General features: G+C 35.5%; 2 protein-coding genes across 3 annotated transcripts; both read left to right on the forward strand.

Moving 5' to 3' along the window:
• The first annotated feature begins 742 nt into the window (after positions 1 to 742).
• On the forward strand, positions 743 to 15,942 carry LOC131670732 (rho-related BTB domain-containing protein 1). 2 transcript variants are annotated; one of them, XM_058946598.1, is made up of 14 exons: positions 743 to 1,000; positions 8,761 to 9,160; positions 10,597 to 10,700; positions 10,774 to 11,179; positions 11,241 to 11,483; positions 11,959 to 12,044; positions 12,115 to 12,241; positions 12,302 to 12,436; positions 12,598 to 12,621; positions 12,977 to 13,130; positions 13,214 to 13,344; positions 13,415 to 13,657; positions 13,985 to 14,133; positions 14,198 to 15,942. In XM_058946598.1, the coding sequence occupies exons 2-14, from the start codon at positions 8,981 to 8,983 to the stop codon at positions 14,469 to 14,471; spliced, it is 2,256 nt and encodes a 751-aa protein (XP_058802581.1). In that variant the 5' UTR covers positions 743 to 1,000; positions 8,761 to 8,980; the 3' UTR covers positions 14,472 to 15,942. The 2 variants fall into 2 exon arrangements, with proteins under 2 accessions (XP_058802581.1, XP_058802582.1); XM_058946599.1 differs by lacking the exon at positions 12,598 to 12,621.
• Positions 15,943 to 16,358: 416 nt separating this feature from the next.
• Positions 16,359 to 22,705, forward strand: LOC131670733 (ADP-ribosylation factor 6). Its single transcript, XM_058946601.1, has 5 exons — positions 16,359 to 16,593; positions 17,796 to 17,908; positions 18,456 to 18,559; positions 18,650 to 18,848; positions 19,080 to 22,705. Exons 2-5 carry the CDS (start codon positions 17,827 to 17,829, stop codon positions 19,220 to 19,222), a joined length of 528 nt encoding a protein of 175 aa, XP_058802584.1. The 5' UTR covers positions 16,359 to 16,593; positions 17,796 to 17,826; the 3' UTR covers positions 19,223 to 22,705.
• The last annotated feature ends 2,862 nt before the right edge of the window (positions 22,706 to 25,567 follow it).

A 25,567-nucleotide genomic window follows, 5' to 3' on the forward strand; every position in this document is an offset into this window, starting at 1 on the left:
TAAAAATTATGATGTATATGATAATATATTAGTTTATTAAAGTTGAATTAACTATTATTAAAGTTATATATTCATTCACTTAATGTAATGGCAAGAACGGGATAAATGGCAAAGAATAAGAAAACTTATGATTGTACTTTTTATTAATCTCGTTATCATACAAATTAATTGTGAGTTAATTGTGAGAAAAAAAAATTTTATCTATGGTATCTACGTGGACTGGAACCCGGGACGACAAAAATGAAATCAAGCAGCACGCGTTAGCCATCTCGGCTATCAACACATTAGGATTCAATTGTACGAAAGTTACATATGTTCATAGAAATGTACGAGGGTTTGTGATTAAAAAAAGGGCTTAAGTTGTAGATATTTGCTGTAATAATTAAGATATTTCGAGATATTTAATTATGAAAAAAAAAAAAAATTGCATCAAGTGGGAATCGAAGCCTTTATTCTGGTCGAAGAGAAAAGATTTGCCGAGACGAAATTCTCTTCGAGTGCTCAAACTCGCACTCTTGCTTCGCCCCGCCTATCGGCTAACGTGATTGGTCAGACGCACATTCTCTTCTTCTCCTCTGTATATTAGACGCACGTTTGGTATTCCCCTCTCGCGCCGAACGAAAATGTGCGTCAGCTTCGGTGCTTTGGCCACTACGGGGCGCTCGAACCAGTAACATTTGTCGGGCACGCTCGGAAGCATTGCCGTCAGCAATCTCCCTACTAATCTCTGCTACGGAGTCAGTCCGCCAGTCGGTCCGCGCGCCGCGTTGACGTATCTGTTCTCTCTTGCACACTGCTGCTAGAAAGACTTGCAGCAGCAGTAGCACAAACGAAGACGGAGAGCCAAGACGAACAGGAGCGAGAGATCGATCCGCGTTGCCTGGCTTTTGCCCGACAGAGAAACAGTGACGCAGTTTGTCCTTATCTACCAAGCTGCAAGCTGACAGAACGCCAAAAGATAAAAGTGCCATCACCGTGTGTTTGTTGCACCACTTGCCAGGTAGTCAATCCCTTATTCCCTTCCACTTCTCGCGGATTATGCCACACACGTACAGAGAGAGAGAAGAGGGGGAGGAGTGTATGCACTGCGGTGTGGCTAACCTAAAGTGATGTTGATAACCTAACATTGCTGCTGGTGCAACATAGCTTTACATCTTTTCTCGCGTGAGGTGGCTTTTCTTTCCAACTATCGATTTGTTTCTTTGAAACTTTCGGGAATCGCGATTTTCCTCTTGCCAACGCCCAACAGGGAAGAAGCATCAGTCTGTGCAAAAGAAAAAATTAGCCAAAATTACGTTAACAACGATCCACATTGGAATATGTTAAACGACGCGGAGACTCGTTCTCTCTCTCTTTCTCTCTCTCTCTCTCTCTCTCTTTCTCTTGCGCGCGCAATTCGTAAATCACGAGAGCCCACCGACTAAGTGTCACTCGCCCTTTGCCGCAGCAGCATTGATTCTCAGCATCGATCCCACAGCCGGCCTAAAGCTCAATTCACAAAGAGTGCATAGCATGTTTTTTTCTTCGTTTGTGCTACCCCAGAATGCAAAATTATTGTTTGAGCCTTGGAATTTATGATCGCTAGATTTGTTTTTGCATTGCTCTGAGTTTTCTCGTAATAATTGCTGGATGATTCTAATCTCTACTTTTCTCTCTCGCGATTGTACGATAACATCGTTCGTGTTGACTTGGCGAAAGCAGAAACAACTATGTCGCGTAGCTTACAATATGATTATTATCGAAAAAAAATAGCAAAAAATGTTTTATTTCTTTGATTTTCAGTTTGACTTTCACTCGACAATCGTATTTATTCTATTTTCCACAAGCTCACCTCTGGTATTGACAGAAACGCGAAGAACTGAAAAATATACATTCAAATATAGCTTCATATTTACCATACCACTACAATAAAGCAAGTTTCTTTCCAACCTGATGGGGGTTGAGCAAATGTATCAATCTAGCGTCGTATAACAGTTTTGACATTGTTACCTGAAAAATTTTGTTGATATTTTTTCACAATATTTCAGGTTCATTTCAAATTATCTTCAATAGTTCATCTTGTCATATATATTATGTTATATTCCGATTAGATTATAGAACTGTGACACCCAAAATTGAATAACTATAAAAAATAATTCGAAAAAACATAATGCGAACGCGCTTTGCTTCGTCAAGATACGTTATTCTTTATTCATCGCATGAACTTTCGTATACCGCGAAACAAGAAAGTTTGTCCACTTAAACACAAGGTACGCGTCTATTAATATCCATGCTATTTTTTTATCAATAATACAAAACTTTCCAACATGCAACCGCGGCTGCTTTCTGCAAAATTGAAAATAATCATCGAAACTCTTTTTGACTTCTTGGAATAATTATGCGTTTGAGAAGAGTTACGTAACATTTAAACAATCTCTCGATTGCCGAGCTATTTTAATTTACGATGGCGCTTGTACGACAGATGAGATCTACGCGGTTCTGTTGATTGGTTAATTTGTCGTTGTTACTGTCATGGCTTGTTCGCTCAAGTGGATGCACTCAAAGATACATTTTTCTCAGGCATTGTCCACGAATTACTGTTGTGAAACTCACGTTTTACATTGATCTTTATAAAGAAAACTATCCAATAACTGTTATAAGTTCTCCTACGATTTATAATTATCACAGCTTTTAGTTTGCAATATCAAACTTTACCGCTCTTACTCAAAAAGAAAGTAGTGTCGATTTAATTTTGAAACTCAATTGAGCGCATTTATGGGGTAAAAAGAACAGTTGCTAACCTTGAATAGGACTTTGAAGCTTAATACAAGCGCTTAATACATGCGTCGAGATAAGATGAGTGTGATTTGTAAATAAAGAAGCGAATGATTTAAAATGCTTGTTACTTTTCATTGTTCTCATCTCGAGTTATTTGATATCTCGGTAGATCAATCGAATAACACTTCTTTTGCATTTATACAGTTATAATTCATTTCGTGTGGTTGAACAAGTAAATGAGCTTTAATGATATCGTGATAAATTAACAGAGTATCGTTTGCATGTCTTTTTCCATTCGATTACCAAATTTAGATAATATTCAATCGCACTCATTTCCAAATAAATTGTTCAAAATTAAGCTTGAAATCTTTTAGAACAACCCTTAAAACAATCGGAAAATCCTTTACGTCTCCCAAGATAACAGGAGCGACTGGAATCGAATCGACTTAAAATTTGGTACAAATATTGCTGATCATAAATAATGAACCGAGTTCTTTGTACAGGTCATTCGGGCTAATGGAATGGAATAAAATATCGATAAAAAAATTAGGAATTGAATATGTTGACGAGGAAGCTAACTGCCAATGAGTTGGCAGCGTTTTTCCTTGTGCGACGAGATTCAAAATAAGAATAAAAATGTTTTTTTTCTCTTGTTGCATTTCAAACCGAGAGGCGAGTCAAGACACTCTCAGCGCGTAATTTTCAAGCATTATATAGCCGCAGTAGGCGTTTATGAAATAAACATATTGAAGGTGCAATTACACAATTGAGGCTGCATTCTTCGAAACGTTGAAATTGTAGCTTCGAGAATGACACCTAAGTAGCGAGACAGCGCGTTATGAAATTAAGAAGGTATTGCACAATCTAGCTCATTTCATTTTGCTTATTAAGATCAAAATATAATCGTCTGATCATTAATTTTCGTGGCTCTTACAACTGGTCAGATAATTATCGAACGATTAGTCAAAGGTTTTGGCGATTATTTATCGATTGAATTGAAATCGCCAATCAGACGGATTTTAAATTCATATTGCTCCTAGATTAATTTATCAATCTTGAAGTATTATTGTGGATAGTGAATCGTTGTTTAACCGACATGTTGGTCCAAATTGTTCCGCGGAATCGTTGAATGATTTCGAAAATAGAAGCGATTATCCGTCGAAAGTTTTAGATAAGTAGAAAAATAAAAAAAGAACGAATTTCTTTGTACGACACAATAAACAGATAGTCGTAAAAAGCCTATCACAAGACAAGCAAACGTTGGCCAGACGCATTTGTTTGGCTTGTAAAATTAATCGCGATAGGCGGTAGTAGAACTGCGCGTTTTAGTCATCGAGCAGGAGATATAATCCCAGAAAAGACGTAAACAGTTTGCTCGATTATCACGCGACCATCTACGCACGTGGGTTTTATTACAGATGAATTTACTACTGGCCACTCTCTCTCTCTCTCTCTCTCTCTCTCTCTCTCTCTCTCTCTGCAATTTTGTATATCAAAAGAGTTTACGTTTTGAATGGCGCAATCATTCTCTTTCACGTGTGGACTGCGAGACAAATATTTTTGTATTTTATTTTGTGTGCGTCTTGATAAATATTACTTCAGATATTCTTTCCTCAAATTCATTCTTTGTTTTTAGACTGAATCGTAAATGTTCTATATGGGCTTTTATCATTTAATTCGCTCATTCTACTGCACAAGAAAAACTTTTAAGATTCATCTACTCCTAATAGCATAATTTTATTCTGATTACTGAACGTGTAAGTTTACATTAACTTCTTTTACTGATAAATATTCCATGCGCATATTATAATAACCAAAGTAACTTAATAAGTGACTTATTTCTTTCGATAAAGTAAGCCTTATAAAACGCCACCTAACAGTTTTTACCTAAACCTATCTCAAAATGAAGCAAACCTTAAAATGATAAAAAAAGACGATGGTTTTCCACAATTCATGGTATATTTGGTTTTGAGATAAATTGTGATAAAAGGTTCTGAGTAACTTTTGTAAAGTTTATTCTATTACAGACAAAGAATGTTCGAACAAATATCTTTATCAAATCAGCTGTCAGCTAAAACATTCCAAAAGTAAGCTTGAAAAAGCTTAGTATGCTTATTAAATAAGTTTAAAATAATGAAAAAAATCGGCATGTCCTTAAAATCTGTGATATTTTACAAAGAATACATCTATAAAGTTTCAGAGTTTTCAAACAAAAAATTAATAAAAATAGAGTTTTTAATTTTTAAATCCACATAGTCATTGATACTTCATTATACATGATATTGCCAAAAAATATTAAGATTAATACATAAAAAATATTAAAACCTACTCGTAAGCACCATTATCATTTTTGAGAGATCATAGGCGTTTGGTAATGAAAACTGCTTTGACTATTCATTATATGTATGTTATTGTATGTGCGTGTGTCTGTGTGTATATATATATATCATATATTATCCGTGACATTGCCGCATCAACCACAAGGCAGTAGTCGATTATCGATCCGCATGTTATATGGTGGATGTGTGAGTATATGTGTGGTTTATGGGCGCAAGAGAGAGAAAAAGAATTTTGTCGATTCATTGGTCTGGAAAAAATTATATATATATTTTTTTGCCACGAGTGACTTTTATTATCAACATATGATTTAGAAATTCGAGTAATTGAGTTTTATGGTCGATAAAAAGTTGCAGATTGATAAATGGATTTTTATTGATAGATATGTGGAAAATATAATCGTCTTATTTTCTTTATAAAGCAGGCAACTTTACCACAGATAAACTAATATTTGGCATGATTAGAAAAATTATAAATAAGAATTCAATAGAAGAATATTATGGTAAATTGAAAAATAAAAAGCTGAATTATCTTCAATTAGTTCATTACATTTGAATTATTATCATTTAGCGTTCGCACCAATGATTGTTGTCCTAATTGAGAGCATGTGTGACAATTTTTAGTAATGAACACTATAATTATGATTGCCATACGCAATAATTTTGCATTTTTCAATCAGTCAACACGCGTCTAGCAATTCACTCAATTCCATAACTTTATATTTCAATTATCGTACAGTTTCCTACAAATAATCAACAGGATTTGCTAAAATTTGAATGGAATAACACTACCATCGACATACTTTCTCTACGTTATCACATGCTTTCGAGGCTAACAAAACCTCACGGAAAATCTAATTCTCGGATCTCACTGGTAGAGAAAAACAAAAGATAACTAGCTTACAGCTACCCAAACACAGCAGGTCTCGGATAGGTTTTTCTTTTAGTTCGTATCTCCTCTCCTACACCATATAAGATTATGCGAGATAAGTGCGACGACCGCTCGCAGAAATGAAAAGAAGGAGGAATAAAGACGGCTGAGGCGGATGAGAAAAGTTTTTATGGGAATTGGCATTGGCCAGGAAAAAAAGAGGTACACTCTCGAGACGTAAAAAATTACGAGGGGAAAAAGCGAGATCGAGAGATTGCTATTTTCTGCAAATTCCAAATCTTGCGATACTTTTGTTTGTGAATCGCCTCTCTTTTTTAAAGTTTCTATGAATACAATCAAGTTTAAGGAGTTTTCTGAAGAGAGGTATGTTTAAACGAAATGTCTGGCGTCATAAAGAATAATTCTGCGACATTGCCGTCGATATCGATTATAAAATATTCTTAGATTTCAAAAGGACTGTTAACGGTTTATTGAATTCAAGTACAAGTTCTATTGTAAATACACTTAACTGTTTGCAGGTACTTAATTAGTTTGACTTTGAAAACGATTATTATTTTTAATCGTTGATATGATTTATTTGTATCAGAAAACAAATCTCACATATGAAAATCTCATACTGAATTACATTGTTTGAAGAAAATTGCATCTAAGTATTGAACAGCTCAACAGAGTGACTTTCAAAATACGATTATCAAATTTCATTACACAAAAAATCTCTTGCGTCTCAATAAATCATGTCGAAACAACAAAAAATCTCTTGCGTCTCAATAAATCATGTCGAAACACATGTTGCTCAAAAAATAGTATGAAAAAGAAACAAGAACTATCTATTAAAAGCAACCTTATTAGCTCATCTTTAAAACTTCAAAAAAAAAAGAATCAAGTGAAGTAAGCTGTGGCCTACTTTTTTCCTTCGAGCCGTTGACCCGTCCCTGCAATGCGCCACTATCCTGATTTGAACTTCATGTCAACTTCAACAATTCAAATCCTTCCATTAATTAATCGTTGTTCTGAAATATAGTAACACAACATAAAATTTATTGCTGAATATACAGATTTACTATTATGCTTATTATAGTAAAAATATCCTTCAAATTCTTTGTAACAAAGATGATTTCGTGTTATTCATTTACATAAAAAAACTTAAGCTTTTTCAAACCGTCAATCATACGACACAAGTGAATTATTACGAAGAGCGACCCTCTAAAGTCTCACAACCTTTGGTTCAAGAACCATCAGATGTGTCCAAATCAAATATTAAGCAAATAATTAAAAGAAGACAATATCCCGTTCTCGTATAAAATTTTTGATGGTGCATAACAATTTCAGACTCGAGGTTGCGAATCGTGTTTCTATAAATACAAAAAGTAAAGAAATTCGAGTGAGGCGCACAAGCGAAATAAAAAAAAAGATCGTTTTTCAAATGATCGATAAAACTATAAAGTTCCAACAGGCGAGAAATAACATATTGATTCAACTAGGTTAATTGAATCGCGTACTAATCAGTCGTTATATAAAGCATAAACTTCTAGTTTCAGGTACACTACTATGTAAAATCATCATTAAAATAATTACATAATCGGCAAAAATTTTTCTTTGTTTCTTATGTTTGTAATTTTTCGGCTCTTAACCGTGTGCATATCGCCGCTTTCTAAATTCTAATTTTATAGTATGGAACAATTAGTATATAGTTTGATCAGTATTACATAATATTAGGCAAAGTTCGCTAATATTCAGCCAATCGATACGAAGTAAATTTTCCGAAAGCTCAAAATGTCATGATTCTTCATCTTTATTCTCAAATAAAACCCATAGATTCTCCAACAAACTATTCAATTCTAGTTTTTAATTAGCACGTGCGTCATTATTAGCAAGTAACTAATCGAAATGATCTCCAGCTGCGAAAGAGAAAACAAAAGTGATAAAGACCTGCGGCGGGAGGAAGAGAGAAAGACTTACGGGGTCAAATCAATAGGCGGTTGTATGTTACGTGTATACGTGTATGTAGAGCGCGTGTAGAGCGCATCCGCTCTCTCTCTCTCTATCTATCTCTCTCTCTCTCTCTCTCTCTCTCTCTCTCTCTCTCTCTCTCTCTCTCTCTCTCTTTCTCTCTCTCTCTCTCTCTCTCTCTCTCTCTCTCTCTCTTCTGTTTCGTTGAAAATACACGACTTGTATGCATTTATTACTTCGATTTTTTTAGTTTCACTTTATACATGTCTTTCTATAAGTCAAACTATTTAATTTTTCGATGGTGTTTTGTTGTTATTAAATTAATCGTCTGTTAAGTGAAGTTGTGGAGTTAATTATCACTTTCGTTCTGCACTTGTGAACCCCTTGGGTACTGCTTTGATTAAAGTAATGAATTAATAATTTATGTGATCATGCAGAAAATTATTATTCTTATGATTGTCAAATGTAGAGTAAATTATTTGTATCGATGCAGATAATAATTTAATACCTCGCATGGATCGATTTCTTCTAACAAGTACTGTTTATAGGCTTGAAATGATCCATTATTAATATTTAACGAGCATACCTACTATTTTTGCAATGTCGTTATACAGAACACTTACACAGTATTCAGGTAGTTAACTTATATCGAAAGTCACAGTGAATATCTGATAAAATTCATACAGGAAATAGAAATAATTGCCAATTATAGCTAATATTTATAAAACTTTAAAAGAGCCATAAATTGATGCCAATGGATCTGGGCAAGATTATACGTCAGCAAACATGTGAAATAATGCGCAACTCACGTTGATGTGTTTACAGGTCGAATGCATCTTAGTCGTACTGTGAAAAGCTCGACGAAAATAAGCATCAACAGCCAGAAAAGGGTAGGAGCGCGAGCGAAGAAAGAAGAGCCAAAGCAGGAGGTGCAGGGAGTATTTAGTAAGGGACTAGAATTGGAACCACGATCAAGTTGGATGAGTTTGCGTGAGGCGGTGTCGTCAATGAGCGACATCGCCCAATCGCCAACAGGGAGTCGGTGATGGACAATGAGCAGCCCCATCAAGAGCTGGTCAAGTGCGTGGTCGTCGGCGACACGGCGGTTGGGAAAACACGACTGATCTGCGCCCGCGCCTGCAACAAGCACGTATCACTGTCGCAACTGCTCACCACCCATGTCCCGACCGTCTGGGCTATTGATCAGTATCGGATCTACAAGGATGTTGGTATCTCAATGTTTACTCTTTCCCTATTGTCTGTTCACTCACTATCTACTTTACATGCTTGCGCAGCTTATTATTTCACGCTGAATACCCTCCTCGAACGTTACTGAAGAAATTTTTATGATTTTCCAAATTTTCAAAGCTTCAGAATAATTTGTATTTTCAACTTATCTTCGTCATGTTGAACATGAGAGTTAATTTTTTATGCATTCAAGTACACCATTAAACAATCTGAAAGAAAAAGAAATTATGAACAAAAGAAGGATATTACACCCAAAGCCTTTCAACAATTTTATGAGACTTCAAGATTTTTGACATTTTTGAAAAGTCATAATTCTTATCCAGCAGATTGACTAGAAATTTTGATAAAGTTTTAGAAGACTTTCGAAATTTTCAGACTTCTTCGAAACTCTTACAAATTGTTGATGAAACTTAGCAAATTTTTCATCCAGAGAAATATTTAGATAGATTTTTTAATTTCATAATTAGTCTTGATTTTTCAATATTATTCTTCATATTTAGTTTATTATTTTAAATCATTTACTGACTTACGGATCAAGCTCTAAAAAATGTAAACAATTTTTATTTGTAACCTCAAATCTTATAGAAAACGATCATTCACATTAATAAGGAAAACATGTTTAATACTTTATAATTTATGAAAAAAAATGTTTTACATTCTATGTATGTATTTTTTTTCCTTCTTAGCCTTTGTTTCAAATTAACAATCTCCTAACATTTTTCCTAGAAACGTATGATTTTTAACAATTAAAATCTAGAAAATTATAATCTTAGTATAATAAACAAAATTTGTATTAGAAACAGTCATATAATGAGGACTGTTGATTACGAAATAACTGTTTAATCAAACTTGAAATTAAATCGCAAGCTTCTTTATATTAAATTCATCTTGAAATGTATTTTTGAGTCATCCGGTACTTACGGTCCAATCAGTATTTATTAATTGATAAAATACAAAATGAGTTGAAGGAAAAGCTTCATTTTCGCAAAAAAAGCTTTGGTATGTCGTTTCCTCAATCTCGAACAAAAGCTGCAGTAGCAGCAGTCTCGTAGCAGTAATAACGTTTAACATCAATGAATCAGGGCACACAAGCACATACAGCTTTAAAACACGTTCTCTCTCTCTCTCTCTTTTCTCTCTCTCTCTCTCTCTCTCTCTATCTCTCGTTCAAGCGCGTGATTGAGTGTACCAGGGACAATGGCTCGAAAATACACATCACGTTCCGCACTTTAAGCGCGCACACAAACCCACGCACAGCCTAATTATCGTATAACGCTTAGCTCGCTCGAGACAAACGGAAGCAAAAGCTTTTCTCGCTCGTTCACTGAACTTTAAACTCAAGCATGACATAAGCGGTCATTATGCGAAACAAGGCAAATATCAAGTGTCCTTTAAAAACTAAACAAACCAAAGGTGTTGGAACGCTCTTGGGAGGTGGTCGACAACGTGAACGTGTCGTTGCGTCTGTGGGATACATTTGGCGATCACGAAAAGGATCGTAGATTCGCCTACGGCAGGTAATGCTATTAATGAAAGCATAGGAGTGGCGCGGCATATTGTCCGTTAGAAATGAAGTATTTCCGATTGCAGGTCAGACGTGGTGCTACTATGCTTTTCCATAACGAACCCCGTGTCGCTGAGAAACTGCAAGGCGATGTGGTATCCGGAGATCCGTCGCTTCTGCCCCCAAACTCCGGTCATCCTGGTAGGCTGCAAGAACGACCTGCGATACATGTATCGCGACGAGACCTATCTGAGCTACTTTCGCGATCGAAGCCCCTTCGTGAGAGCAACGCGAAAGAGCGATCTGGTTATGCCGGACCAAGCGCGCGCGGTCGCGCGAGAGCTCGGTGTCTGCTACTACGAAACCAGTGTATTCACCTACTACGGCGTGAACGAGGTTTTCGAGAACTCGATAAGGGCCGCACTCATCGCTCGTAGACAGCAGAGGTTCTGGATGACCAATTTGAAGAGAGTCAAGAGGCCGCTTCTTCAGGTGCATTCTCGACCCTCGACATTTCCGCTACCGATTCTAACCAGCCAATGAATGTTCGCAGGCGCCGTTCTGCCCGCCAAAGCCATTGCCACCCGAGGTCACGCTGGCACCAAGCACCTACGAGGAAAACATCAAGTCGCTGTGGACTCGGCTCGATAAGACCGACGTCGCTCTCGTCGCCGGTGGACAGTCCTTCAATGCCCATCGCTGCTTTCTCGCTGCTGCTTCACCCACATTCTACCGCCTATTCACCATGGAACTCATACAGGAGTACACGCCAAGAAGTTCTAGCGAGTCTAGTATGGTATGCTACTTTCCATTGCCATTCCATTTTTTTACGCTTTCCATGCTCGAGAGCTTGCTCTAAATCGCAACTTGGCCCTTAAGTTACAAACATTCTGGATTGTTTATAGTCAGATACTACTTTTTAACTTGAGTGGAAAATCTGAAAAACTTTCAAAGTGTTCTGATTTCTATTCTTATTCAACAATTAATCTAAAATTTGCAAACCATCGGTTGTCAGTTAAATTTCGTATTTTGTAAGCAGCAAGTTTGTCGTGAAAATATTGAATTTTCGAACTCCATTAAAATTAAAAGTTATTTATAAATAGGTTGTTGAAAACTTATTTCACGTAATATGTATCAGAAGCTACTGTTCAAAATACAATGCCAATAGTAATTTTAATTATAAAGTCGTGTATATTTTATTACTCGCAACTCATACTCATAACAAAAGGTAAACCGGGTTTGAAACTGACATAAACTCAATAACGTTCCAGGTCAGCTCTTTCGGCGAGGCGACAGTTGGCGAGTTCAACGACGACACAGAATGCCTGATCCGCATCGATCAAAGCAAAACCAATAAGTAAGAAATACATATAGAGCTTACGTTTTACGTATATCTCGTATCCCACAAACGTGCTCTTATCGCGCAGAGTATGGGATCAGATCAAAAGACGCTCGAGTTTTCAAGTATTGCCAACCCTGGAAACCCAAAGAAAGCCCATCGGTGCCACTCGAGAACTCAATCATCCTGCCTTCCAAAGTATTCGCGTCACTGTGGTAAGTTTATGGAACAGCGAGAAAAAAAAAGAGTGTAAAATCCAAGCGACCGTTTTTCAGACTGAAACCAGCAATGGAGCTCACCAGCAGACGATTGTAGTCACATTGTCGAAGCTCATAACGAGTCAAGCGATGCAGCAGTGCTTGCAATTCATTTACACTGGCAATCTCGACAAACGCTACCACGATCTCAAAGTAAGTCAACAAAATTTGCGCAAAGGACAATTTTTACGTAGAACGGATTCGAAAAGTGATTGCATAAATCGCTTTTGTATGTCGCGAGCGCAATGTCACAATATTGTATACCGAGTATATGTAGTTCGATGGCCTAATTAACATAACTGTGGTTCTTTCAGACAGCTCCTATCGGGCTTCTACTGGTTAGTACAACATGTATGTGTTAGACGATCATATAGACACGGTGGTACGTAAAGTGAAAAAAAATACACGTAAGGGGAGATTATATCACCACACGCGTTGCACAAATGAAAAAAAAGGAATCACTAGATATCATAAAATTTTTTTATACGATTTTTCGTCATAAAGTATGGAAGTGCACCACGCGAGTGTACTTCGAGTTCATGCATCGATCATGCACATACATGTTTTAACCCCCGTCGCTCTCATTGAGATTTTACTCTTATCATTTTTTTTCTTTTCGTCAATTAAACGTCAATTAAAATTTTTTTCTAATCTGTATCAACGATTCCCCGTAAATGATGTAATTGTCAACAGGAGGTAAGACAAGCTGCCGAGTTTCTGGAGATACCCCAACTCTTGATGGTACTCAACAATATGCAGTCGCGTGAGCAATATATGAACAGCGATATGAACAATCAGTTCAAGCAGATAGTACGGCAAAGGCTTGAAACTCTTTGTCTTGAACAAGGCAAGTCGGACATCTGATTATAGAGCTTTGAAAGATCATATCGTAACTTTCTTTGTTTTTTTTTAATGTTTTTCAAATTGCAGGTCTCTTCGCTGATGTAGTTTTCGACTTAGATGATGGCAGCTTGCCAGCTCACCGTGCCATTTTAACTGCCCGCTGCGACATGATGAAAGCCATGTTTTCCGGTGATTTTCGCGAAAGCAGCGCAAAAATAGTGAGTTCGCGCCAACCATTTCTTCAATTGAATCTACATATCGACGACAGTTTTCTTTCGATTTTCATAGATTGCATTTCCCGGAGTGAGGGAATACACTTTCCATAAGCTGTTGTGTTACCTATACACAGACGAAGTGCCGGCAATCTCATCCGACAGATGTTTGAATTTGCTCGAATTGGCCAATCGTTTATGCTTACCGCGACTCGTGAATCTCGTTGAAAATCGCGTTATCGAGGATCTGGAGAGACTGTCACAAAACAACGGCAATGAGGCTGTGGAAAATTGCCTTCGATTGCTAGAGCCTTGCAAGGTAAATTACCTTTTTTCTGTGCGTTAGTTTCGCCTTATAAAAGGAGATTTTCACTCGAAATTTTCCTAGTTTTCACGTAAGTTTAAGTTATGCAGGATAAAATTAAAATCTACTAATCGATCCTCATGCATCTCAAGCGAAGATGTAACATTGAAATTTTTTATAATATTCCTCAATTTAAACATCAACAATCTAAAGAACAATCTTTTTATGTATCCATTACAATATATTGATTCAGAATATCGAAGCTACATTTAAATACAGTAATAAAATACAAAGCCATATTTATTTGATGGTTGTATAATTGTTTATGGAATGTTGGTATAGCTACACAATGCCGATCAACTTGCCGATTGGTGTATGAACCATTTGTGTGTCAATTACAACAAACTTTGCAAAATGTCACCACGTAGCCTGCGACTTCTACATCCTGAGAATCAGGAGTATCTGAGCGAGCATCGCTGGCCTCCTGTCTGGTAAGTATCTGATTCACATGGTCACTTATTCAACGTTTGATTGTAAATATCCATTGGCACCCAGGTATCTCAAAGACTACGATTATTATCAGAAGTGTTTGGCGGAGCAAGATCGCGAGAGCAAAAATAAGCCATCGTTGAAACGCAACCGTAACCAATCAAACTCAACGTCGTCGCCGTCATCGTCAGGTTGCTTGTGCTTCTCGTCGTCGAGTAAGTCGCGTCGCTCGGCATTGACAACATCGACAACGACGACGACAACGGCGAGCGAGGCGACCCCAGAACGTCCCTTATTCGAGTCCGCAGTGCAAATAGCTGAGGTGCAAGATGACGTATGACAGGGACCGAGCGGCTCCTTACGCCGCTCTTTGCGTTTTGTCCTCGTGCTGCCCGTGCTGCTCGCCTTTATCTGCACGATTTTTACCATTTTGATACTGCTACAGATTTATACTTAAGCTGTATCTCCATCTCTCTTTTATCTCTATGTTTTTCTTATTATCTCTCCTGCACACTTTTCTTTCTTTCTTTTATCAGTTGGCTATCTGCCGTCCGAGATAGCAGCGTTTGTGTAATCCTTCTTGATTGAATATTTACTCGTTAAACAAGGGATTGTTTTTTTGTGGAAAGTACAGGAATGACGGTTTTGCAACGCATATACGTTTTTGATTTCTTTTCTACTTTTGTCTTATTCCATATGGTGAACGATGATATTACAAACGCTACATTTACCATGCAATAAATTTAATTGGATACTCATCATTTGCACTTGTTCAACGAGAAAAAGGAAGAAGCAACTGCTGGAATTTTCGTATGAAAATGAACGGCCCGAGGTGTAGGGTGAAAAAAATTGCGAGATAATATTTCGTGTTCTTGAATACCATTTTAATCGCAATAAAATTAAGAAACAATTATATACAGTAGGGGAAACGTTTTTTTTGTCTTTCGAAAGCGATGATAAGTATTTTTGTAAAGTTTTTGAAATGAGGATACGACGACTGGAATATTTTCAAAACTTGATTCGAAAGTCAAAAACTTTTAATGAGATGTTTATGGACTGAAAATGGACAAGAGATTATTATATTAAATAGATATTAGGGAATTGATTGCTAATTAAAACTTTTTTATATAATATTTGTGATGTCTCGAATGATCAACGTTCGAGTTGAAAGATATATAACAGAATAACTAAATAATGTAATTGTGTGGGAAAAGCAAACTTTGAAAACAAAAAAAAATAAATTATGCGCTCTTCAATCAACTTTGTATATGGATAAATACAATTCATTGAGAAAGGCTAAATGTTCTAACTTTTATCGGACACGCAACATCATAATTAGAAATCTACTTTCGCACGTAGATTTTCCCCGTTCATGTACCTCCGTAAGCGATTGGAGCTAAAATAAAAAAAAAACAAAGTAAAAAAGCATATCAGAAAACAATTACCAAAAAAAGATAAAGGAATAATAAAATGTTAAAAGCGCTCCTAAAAAACATACAGACACACAAAAGAAAATACACTCAATTAGTGAAACTTCCCTATGAATGTACAAGAAAGGAAGATAAAAGTAAATGGTTCGTAGAATGGTGATAGATGATTTTGTCGAGAGCAAAAAAAATACCCACAATAATAAAATTTCTTCTCTACGTATGTAAATGGTCTCATCGGTTTCCGATTTGCGAAATGACAAAGTTCCACATATTTAATTAGATTGACGACGACGTAATATGCAATACATAAGAAATATAAATATTATAAGAATTTTGTACGTAACTCTTAATAAAACATTCGTCCTTCAAATATATTTGACTATTTTTGAATAATAGTAACATTAAAATGTTTTCTATAAATTATTATCGTATACACACATAAGAAAAAATTGTAAAATTGATAAAGTACGACAATCAATCAAGGCATTACAGCCTCCATTTCTATAATTCATTTGTATGTAACAGCAATCCAAAACAAGTGTGATCTGTCGAAGTTGCGACAATTGTGGCGTTTCCAACCTCGAAAAAGTAAATCAATACCTTAATTGCCCCATTCCATGGATATAAAGCTTATACAAACGCGCGTGTTCGATAAATTACTCAACGCGGCACGGAGCCTAACACACATAATATATATACATATCTAGAGTAGGTGGGTAAAAAAAAATTTTTTAAAAGTACGACCCCCTCCTCGTGACGTATGAACAACGTCAGAGCGTCAGGTACGTTGGAATACGGTAAGTGACAGTCAGTAAAATCCAACAGCCGTTTAGGAATTCCCGTTGGTCTCTCGGCGCATCATCGTCGTCGTCGTCCACGCGAACATACATCATTGAGTAGCAGCTTCTCGTGCTGCGTCCGCTTTTAGTGAAAGAAAGAGAAAGACAGACAAGCAGAGTGCGAGTGAGAAAAAAAGGAGTCGCAACGTTGTGATGTGCAGTGCAGCCGATGACGGCCGCGATTCTTCGTTCGGTGAGTGCACACGTGAAATTCTAAGATATATACGTGTCTGTAACCAGGAAGTATCGTCGTTCCTTTTTTTCCTTCGTTTGCTGTTGCTTCAAATCCCCCTCTCCTCCCCCCTACGATACGAGCGATATAACACTGTTTTGTACTCCAAAAAAGCCGCGCCCTAGCTGCTTTTATTACTCAACTTAACCTGCAGCTCCAGGTCCGTTTTTCCAACTCTGTTACTTTAGACCAAGTGTGACACCTTCGTTTACCACCTTAACTCTCTATCTTTGGCAGCGATTGAGATATACCGTTGGGTTCACTCTCTAGTGCGATTGTAAATAGGATGTGACATCTATTAAGAACCCACACCCACTTGAAAATCAATTGTCTACACAACAGTCTGTTGTGTATTCATTCGCGTGTGCGAGTTGTTTTATTCTTTCATTGTGCAGCTTGCATTCATAGGCAAGACTGTGGACACATGTCTGGCATTCTTCGTTACTGGTGTCAGTGCTCAGCGCAGCCAATGATGTTTAACAACTCCATCATTGGCTTATGACTTCTTGAGAATTTGTAAGGGCAAAAATAGAATTAGAACACTTGTTGTACTATTTTAAGTATTCAACATCAACAAAAGATCATTAAATGCATTATACTCACATAAAAGGGACGAGTTTGATTCTCAGCTGTAAAGTTTTAATGTTATTTTGTGATGTTAAAAAAATATCTTGATTTTCTCTATCAAACTCAGCTGTATCAACAGTTACACAACATCCAGTACAATCTTATCAATAAAATTTGTACACAAAACATAAAAAAATTTTTCTAGTGGAAATGCTCAAATAAAATCTGATAAAATTTATCAAAACAGACAATTAACTATATCATTGATTTTAATATCTCAATGAATATGGCATTCTATTAAAATCAAATTATTTATCTTGCAATTGCCAAACATTGAATGATAAGGAAATGAGTATCATGGCAACTCTCATTCACACTCTTCCTACCTTACATGTTATGAAACTGAAGATAATGTATTGGCTTAGTGTATGTGTGGGTATAGGTGTTTGCATATGTGTTTGCATATCAGTGCCTATTTCATGTAGTAGAATGATCTCTGAGAGTGAAAACCTCTATATGTCAGCTTATGCTATTTATAGACAAACCAAGAAGATAAACTATTAAAATGCAATAATTTTTAATGACTTGATCTTTAGGTGCCAGCTGCGTAGGAAATCTGCCAGTAGGATGGGCAAGCTCTTGTCAAAGATCTTTGGCAACAAGGAGATGCGCATTCTCATGCTGGGATTGGATGCAGCCGGCAAAACCAGTATCCTTTATTCATTATCTTTATTGCCCCAGAATATCAATGTACATTAATCAGTGCCGCTCCATTGCATTTCTAACTAGAGCTAACATCAATGGTGATATAAAGACTAGTCTTTGACTTTTCGTTTCATTAATTTTTATATATTAAAGTCTAGCTAAATTTATTATACAATCATTAAAGATTGTTTGATCTATTCTATAGCTAAAATAATTAGGAAGACTTTCATTTTCAAATTATAATAATGCATCAAATGTGAAAAACAATACTCAGTCAACTTCTCTTTAGCTATATGTATTATTAAATACTAGCATAAATCTGTTTGTAATTTCAGTTCATTGGTTGAAACGTACTCCTCAGTGAGAAGATGGAAAAAGTTGAATATGATGTGAGATAAGTGAGTCATTAACATGAAATAAAAAACATTGTATGACACACTACTTATCATATTATGTTGTACGCATAAAAACTTGAAATGGAATCTAGTTTAATAATTTTTCAATTTTATGGTTTCCAACTGAACATGTTTTTCTTAACAAAATGTCATTAGCAATTCTGTATAAACTTAAATTAGGCCAATCAGTAACAACTATACCCACTGTTGGTTTTAACGTAGAAACAGTCACATACAAAAATGTTAAATTTAATGTGTGGGTGAGTATTGCATATTTTTCTTTCATACATGATATGTTAATTCAAAATGATCAGTTATAAATAAAAAATATGTTTTTATCTAATTTTCAGGACGTAGGTGGACAAGACAAAATACGTCCACTTTGGCGTCATTACTACACAGGTACGCAGGGACTCATTTTTGTAGTCGATTGTGCCGATAGGGATCGAATTGATGAGGCACGTCAAGAATTACATCGAATAATAAATGATAGAGAAATGAGGGACGCTATTATTCTTATTTTTGCCAATAAACAGGATCTTCCAGAATGTAAGAAAACGAATTCTTTTTTTATAGCTCACATCAAAGTTAAACTATAAATGGAAATAAACCAACTCGATTTATTTAAATAATATTATATCAATTTCCTTTGAATTATTAATTGTAATTTGTCAATTATTATATGTTTGAATATAGAATCAAAAGTAATCTCAAAAATCACATTTAATACTCTTTTGTCTTAATGGTATAATTTTATAATAATTTCTGTATATTGTTCAGCAATGAAACCACACGAGATCCAGGAGAAGCTTGGACTAACGCGGATACGAGACCGAAATTGGTATGTGCAACCATCGTGTGCAACGAGCGGTGACGGACTCTACGAGGGTCTCACGTGGCTAACCAGTAATCATAAATTATGAACGAGCGGCTAAGAAATCATCATCATTGTCATCGTCGTCACACATCAGAGTTAGTCACCGAAACTCGTGTATCATAAAACAAAAAAGAAATTCAGCAATTCGCTAGCTGCTTTTCGGTGCTCCTTTAAAAGGAGTATCGCTAAGGCAATGTTTTTTCCCAGCAAGAGAGAAGTGCAGCGAAGCAATGTGGTCATAGTTGAACAAATATAAGAAAAAAGTATGTATAATCGTTATCGTTTACTGAATGCAACTTGATTTGCGATCGAGTGATGATATAGTTTTTACTGATAGGGAGGATAGACAATGTAAAGTAAAATGGAATAAATGAAACAGATAGAAGCTTCGGAAAATTCATTATTACAACTGATATATATTATATCTATCTCTTTCTTCCAACGACAAAAGTTCAAGTAAATTTGGACGATTTACAATAGTCTTATCAAGAAAATTTATGAAACAGCATACAATAGCGAAATTTAAATACCCCAAATTCTGCGTTTAGCTTTTTTTACATCATTTTCTTTTTGGTACCTTGTGTCAATGATAATGAACAAGCCAATTGTTGAACATCGAGTGAATGATTGTGAGATATATTTATGATAAAATTACGATCACATTTTATCGAACACTTCCTCATACTTGTTGATAAAAGAGTCAAACAAATTGCGGGTCAGATGCAACAAGAGATTATTTTTGTGTCATTCGTCGATTCGAGAGAAAATACAATGTTCGAATTAGTCGAGCGTTGCTAATCCCAGATGTATAAAAAAATCGTTTATTCAATAGCTTTTAAGTAGTCATCGCTTGTGTCGCTCTGGTAGTCTTCAAGTTCTGAATTGAATCTATCAAAAAAGTTAATTCTATAATTCTAGATATAACCACTTGCGATATTCGGTATTTTTTAAATAGTAATAAACTGAAAATTCAATATTAGATAAGTAGACATCACATATTTATTTTTCATACCAGTGAAAAATGAAGTTTCACAACAAAGCGGACTAACTATAATCATCAAACTTCAATCTACTCTTCAGTAATTAGGAATATAAATATTTTTGGTCTTACACGGCATATTTCAATACACAACTTGAAGAGCGTTTTTAGAAAGAATAGAGCGATGAATACAGAAAATCGATAATAAAAGAAATTGGCTGAAGGAGTAATTACGAGTAAATGTCGTAAAGTAAAAGGGGCTTATTTATTTTTTATTAACAACGTCTCTTAGTAGCTCACGATATCAATCGTAATGTACGCTCCAGGTGGACTGAATTATAACCGTAATTATATATTTTAGTTTAGTTACTACATCTTGTGAAATTCCCGTCGAGGTTACTGCGATAAGCGAGAATATGGACGATATTCGTATATAAGAGGATTTTGAGGAAAGGTTTCAAGTAATTTCAATACAAAAGTAAAAAAAACCAACAAAACACAGAAAAAAAAATTTTAATGAAACTTATTAACGTCGATTTAAGCACCAAAAGGGAAGAACACTAACATAGCATATTTCTAGATCTCTTGCGATTTCGATGATATTTCCCTTGTCGTATTTATTATTCTCTATTGCATACAAGCAGTGTTCATCATTTATTATTTAATCTTCGAGGGGTAGATATAATTTAACGCGAAAAAACTGTAATTTTTTTTAAAGAGAATCGTTATTAAAAACTTAGCAATATTGATGTTATTAGCTAAATATCATTAAAATATTTTTATCAATACCTTTAGAAGTATCTGAAGAAGTCATAACAATGGTTCATTAGGTTAATAGATGAAAAAGATTATCATCGGGCTTAACAATATTTGTTGAGCCATATTGATAAACTTAATATATTTATTATTTTGTTTTCTCAAAGATTCTACGTACCAATGTCCCATTAAAGTTTTGTCTTCGCAAACTCTCAATGCTTCTTTATTTACTCTTAAGTAGATAGTACATTATAATATATTTAACAGAAAATTATCTAACTTAATACTACTATATGTACCCCTAATTTTCTTAAAGTTTATTATAAAAAAATTAATAATAATCGAGTTACATTCCACAATGAACCAAGTTTAATGACTTTTAGGGATAATAGCACATTTCTAGAATTCAATTGTACCCTATAGCAAGAGAGAAAAAAGTATACAGCGAGTTTGTGATTTCTGACCTGTACTGATTGATCAAACTTAAAATTCTTTGACAAAATTCAAAGAGACGATCGAGTGATTTGCCCATTAATGAATTATTTCTCTCGTCTTTCTTTTTATGTATTATACTAATTATTGTCTTAACTACGTAAATAGTACAGCGATCATTCTGAATACTATGTACACGAAGCTCCATTTTTTAAGAAAAACAAAGATGTCATTTCGAATGTATTGTCAAAGGCACAAAAATAATGAAAATGAATTTTATTGTTGTTTTCTTTTCTTGTTTCTTGTAGAAGGAAGATTATCGCCATGATTATTTAGTATTGAATTGCACGTTTAATCTGTATTTATTAAAATACTAAAGGATGGACGAATACGCAAGAATACATTCAGTACTTAACTTTTATACATGAAAAGAAAAACAAATCAGCGAACAAAAACTACAATTTATTAAGTAATACCTTGTAAAATACGACGAAGTAGAAACGTGTGAAAAAAAAAAACAATTTTTGTGTACAAAAGTAATTGCGAATAATTCTTGCGTGTTTGATAATGCGTACGATCGTAAATTTATAACGCGATTAACACTTCCGCGAGTGATTGTTTTAAATAAAGAAGAAAAAATAAACGAGTTTTAATTGAACGATTTTGTACTTGAATTTTGTTGTAAGCGTGTTGTATCAGATGATTTTTTTAGCGATTAAGTATAATTCATAGCATGTGAAGAGAAAAAAACTTTTTTTATTTACAGTCAAAGTAAAATGCAAAAATTATGTAACGATTATATGCAAACAATACATAACTGAAGATATAATAAAAAAAGATATACTTTTATAAATAAATCTTTAAAAGTGCAATTGAGACTATTACTTATTTCAGATACTCCGTTTTATTTTTTCTTTTGTCATGTACAGATTCAATAGCAAAATCGTTAATTGACATATTAATGTGTGCGAGATGATAAAACTTTCCATCAAATACTTTATTAAAAGTTTGCCCGATCGATCGATTTTTATTATTTTAGAGAGGTCATATTCGACGCGTGCGTGCGAGTGTATAAATTGTGCGTAGGCCGGAAGTTGCAAGACATGACTGTAAACGAAGACGTGTGCAGTATAGCATCACACGATATACAACGTGTAGTGGTTATGAATTGTTAACGTCACACATAAAACTTCCTTTAAAGCTGCAAACTTTTCATTCGTTTTTTTTTTCATTCTCTTTGGATAATTCCTTTTCCGCATGGTGGCGTTTATTATTTATATGTTGCGTTTTATTGTCGAACAATTAAATCTTGTATATCAATGTTTTTTACGTATGATTAAAAATTAAAGAAAGATACTTGAAGGATAACTAAATTTGTTTATTATTAATAATTATAATCTTATTAATAGATGCTTATTTGCTTATTTTATTTGTATAAACGTACGATATCCACTTATATAGTTAAAAAAATTCTCGTTTCATGACTTTGTTAGAAAATATATATTGAGTCCCTTGTCTAAACCAATTCAATTGACTCCTAGAAAAGTTACTACTGTTGCTCAGTAAAATATAATAAAATTCAATCTATAGCAAGAAAAAGCGACACTAGATTTTTAATTTATAATGAATGAAAAAAATATCAACGACTTGCTTAATATTATATTTCCAATGATTATCTTTTTATTAGATTTGATTTGAATAAAGTAAAATTTAAGATTTTTATAGGAGAGACAGAGAGAAAGAGAGAGAGAGACTGTTAATTATCAAGGGTTCAGATTTGCTAAATTGAAAAATTTGTAAATTAAATGTAAAATCTCTCATTGATGCCGCAGATTTTAATTATTTATTAAATTAATGAATACAGTAGTTGTCGAAAAAAAACTTTCTTTTGTTAATTCTTGCGCGTTTTAACATATTCTTTTTTGTTGGATTATCAGAGCTAGGAAACAAAAAAAACAGACTAATCATTTACGTGGATTTAGTAGAGTATTTGGAATTTCTATCAGAACTTGTAATTCAATAAAATAACATTAAAAACATAAAAAAATGCATAACTTGTTATCTACGCTGTTAAAACTTTCAAAGTATCAAATATACTTCTCATTACCATAGCTTTACAATCGTATACATAAGTTCATATAATAAAACGCAGAACCGCTTATAAGATCATCGATCATTTATCAAAAGAAGAAAGATTGATTTTCGAATAATCTGCAAGTATAGGGCGTTCGTCATGGTGGAGTAAAGTCGTATGTATCCTTGTCCTCACGAACCTTAACACACAGCAAGTAAAATAAACTCGACAACAGCGCGCGGCAACAGCGTGACGGTAGCAAAGCAGATAAAGGCAGCATTGAAAGGCAGAAAGCATGAAAGCGTAATCCAGCCACGACTACACATCAAGCCGCATCGACATGCCGCGCGGGTGGTTTTTTTACCGCATACGTACAAAACGTAAATCTATGGATATGCTCGCGGCGATTCTCCCAACGTACCGATAAGCACAAATGCGCGCTCTGCTCTCTCGGGTTTGTTCCCTTCTTTTTATATCCTTCTATGGTTTCTTTTGGAAGAGCGCATACCATTATTTTGCTTTTTGTCTTTGATCGAAGCTAAGCAATTGTTTAGCTTGCAAATAAGATAAAGATAGACAGGAAAGTCGATGGTCGCTCGATTAGGGGATGAAAAGTCTCGTCGGTTTCCTTTTTTATCGATGGCTTGATAGATAAGAGTAGGACAATAACGATACAATTTGTTTGATTCATCGTATAAATATTGTTTCAGTGCGATAGATCGGAGAAATTGGATGACTGATGAAGGATAAGATTATTTTATTTTGACGATTGCCTAACCGTTCCTCGCCTGCTACTACTAGTGCACCGCTAATTAATACACCTTTCTTGTCACGATGAGCAAAAGTTTGAATATACCGTTGTGTCGTATAGCAATTTCTTTGCTATCTATATGTTTGTGAAAGAAAGGCTACTGACTGACGAAAGTCTATGTTTGTTATTTGTAGAGAGTGCTAGTTTGAAATAAATATGAAATTTATTCAATTTAATGAAGACCGAATTATGAGCCCTTGTTCAAAAACCAACGAGAACGAAAAAGACAGAATAGAAAGTACATTGATTGAAGCAAATTCGCACAGTGAAAATAAAAGTAAATCCGCATTCGCAAAGCACTGGGCGGAAAATTCATACATATCGGAAAAAATATACATATACATTAATGTCGTGGGCCAGGCGCTCGGTCGGTAAGTAGGTAAGTTAGGTGATAGCGGAGCAGCGTCGTATAGTATCGGCCGCAAGTTGTACCCATTCCTGCGCGGTAGTAAGGGTGGGCTACGATATTGGCTGGTTGCGGGAGGCTGTGTGTGCAGCTTGTTCGCACCTTGGAGGGTAGGGAGGAGGAAGAAAAGTCCATAAGTCGCGTAACGAGCGGGCATTTGGAAAATCAATAACAGTTGTCGTCATCGCAGGCGTTCTAGCGCGCCTGCTTTCTTCGACAAGGGGGTGAGAGCTTATTAAGCTCCACGTGAACATCAGTTGGCTTTCGTGCAGGGATACGATGGGCGTGCTTGCAGTAGCCTTAGGTAGATATGTAGCGCGGTGTAATTCAATGTATCGCAGATGCGGATTCTTCTTTGTCAATCGTTTCGAGGGTCCGGGTTAAGCAGTTGGCAAGATTTTGGCTGTTCTTGAAATGAGACAAGCTAAAGGGGGAATTAACCTAGTCCGCTTAGTTAGCGTGTAGAGTAAGCGTAAATGCCGGATTCTAAAATACATCTGATGTCGAGAGCGGGAAAGAGCACATTTGTAATCCTCCACAGTATTACTCTCGACATTTGGCTTTTCCGCTGCGATTTGAACGAAAGTTATTGCTAACTCGCGCACCTGGAATTCTCTCGCAACGAGCGACGAAGAAACGAGAGTGTATTTATTTTTCGGGGGTTAACATCAAAACTCGCGCGCATGTATATAAAACGTCGGCTATTTCTCTCTTTTTTTTCGGGTAAAAACTGTTCCGAGCGAGAAAATAGAGGTGGGGGAGCCGTTGAGGCTAAAGGCGTTTATTACCTTCCCCTCTCCTCCACAGCTTTGAGCTTCGCTCTTTTTTCTTTCTTTCTTTACGTTTATCGGGAAACAAGCGGTTCGCCGCGGCTGACTTAACTGATTCGGATTAAAGTTTTTTTCTCGTGAACTTACGCAAATGACGCTTCGA

Source organism: Phymastichus coffea, unplaced genomic scaffold, assembly GCF_024137745.1.
Source record: "Phymastichus coffea isolate CEN01 unplaced genomic scaffold, Cenicafe_Pcof_1.1 PCOF00114, whole genome shotgun sequence".
NCBI lineage: Eukaryota > Metazoa > Arthropoda > Insecta > Hymenoptera > Eulophidae > Phymastichus > Phymastichus coffea.

What these genes read in the sequence shown, in the direction of transcription:
- LOC131670732 (XM_058946598.1), top strand. Translation starts at nt 8,981, where the DNA reads ATGGACAATGAGCAGCCCCATCAAGAGCTGGTCAAGTGCGTGGTCGTC. An exon ending in AAAGTATTCGCGTCACTGTG is followed by an intron (nt 12,242 to 12,301) that starts GTAAGTTTATGG and finishes ACCGTTTTTCAG; the next exon opens with ACTGAAACCAGCAATGGAGC. An exon ending in AACTCTTTGTCTTGAACAAG is followed by an intron (nt 13,131 to 13,213) that starts GCAAGTCGGACA and finishes TTCAAATTGCAG; the next exon opens with GTCTCTTCGCTGATGTAGTT.
- LOC131670733 (XM_058946601.1), top strand. Translation starts at nt 17,827, where the DNA reads ATGGGCAAGCTCTTGTCAAAGATCTTTGGCAACAAGGAGATGCGCATT. An exon ending in GGATGCAGCCGGCAAAACCA is followed by an intron (nt 17,909 to 18,455) that starts GTATCCTTTATT and finishes AAATGTCATTAG; the next exon opens with CAATTCTGTATAAACTTAAA. An exon ending in TAAACAGGATCTTCCAGAAT is followed by an intron (nt 18,849 to 19,079) that starts GTAAGAAAACGA and finishes TATATTGTTCAG; the next exon opens with CAATGAAACCACACGAGATC.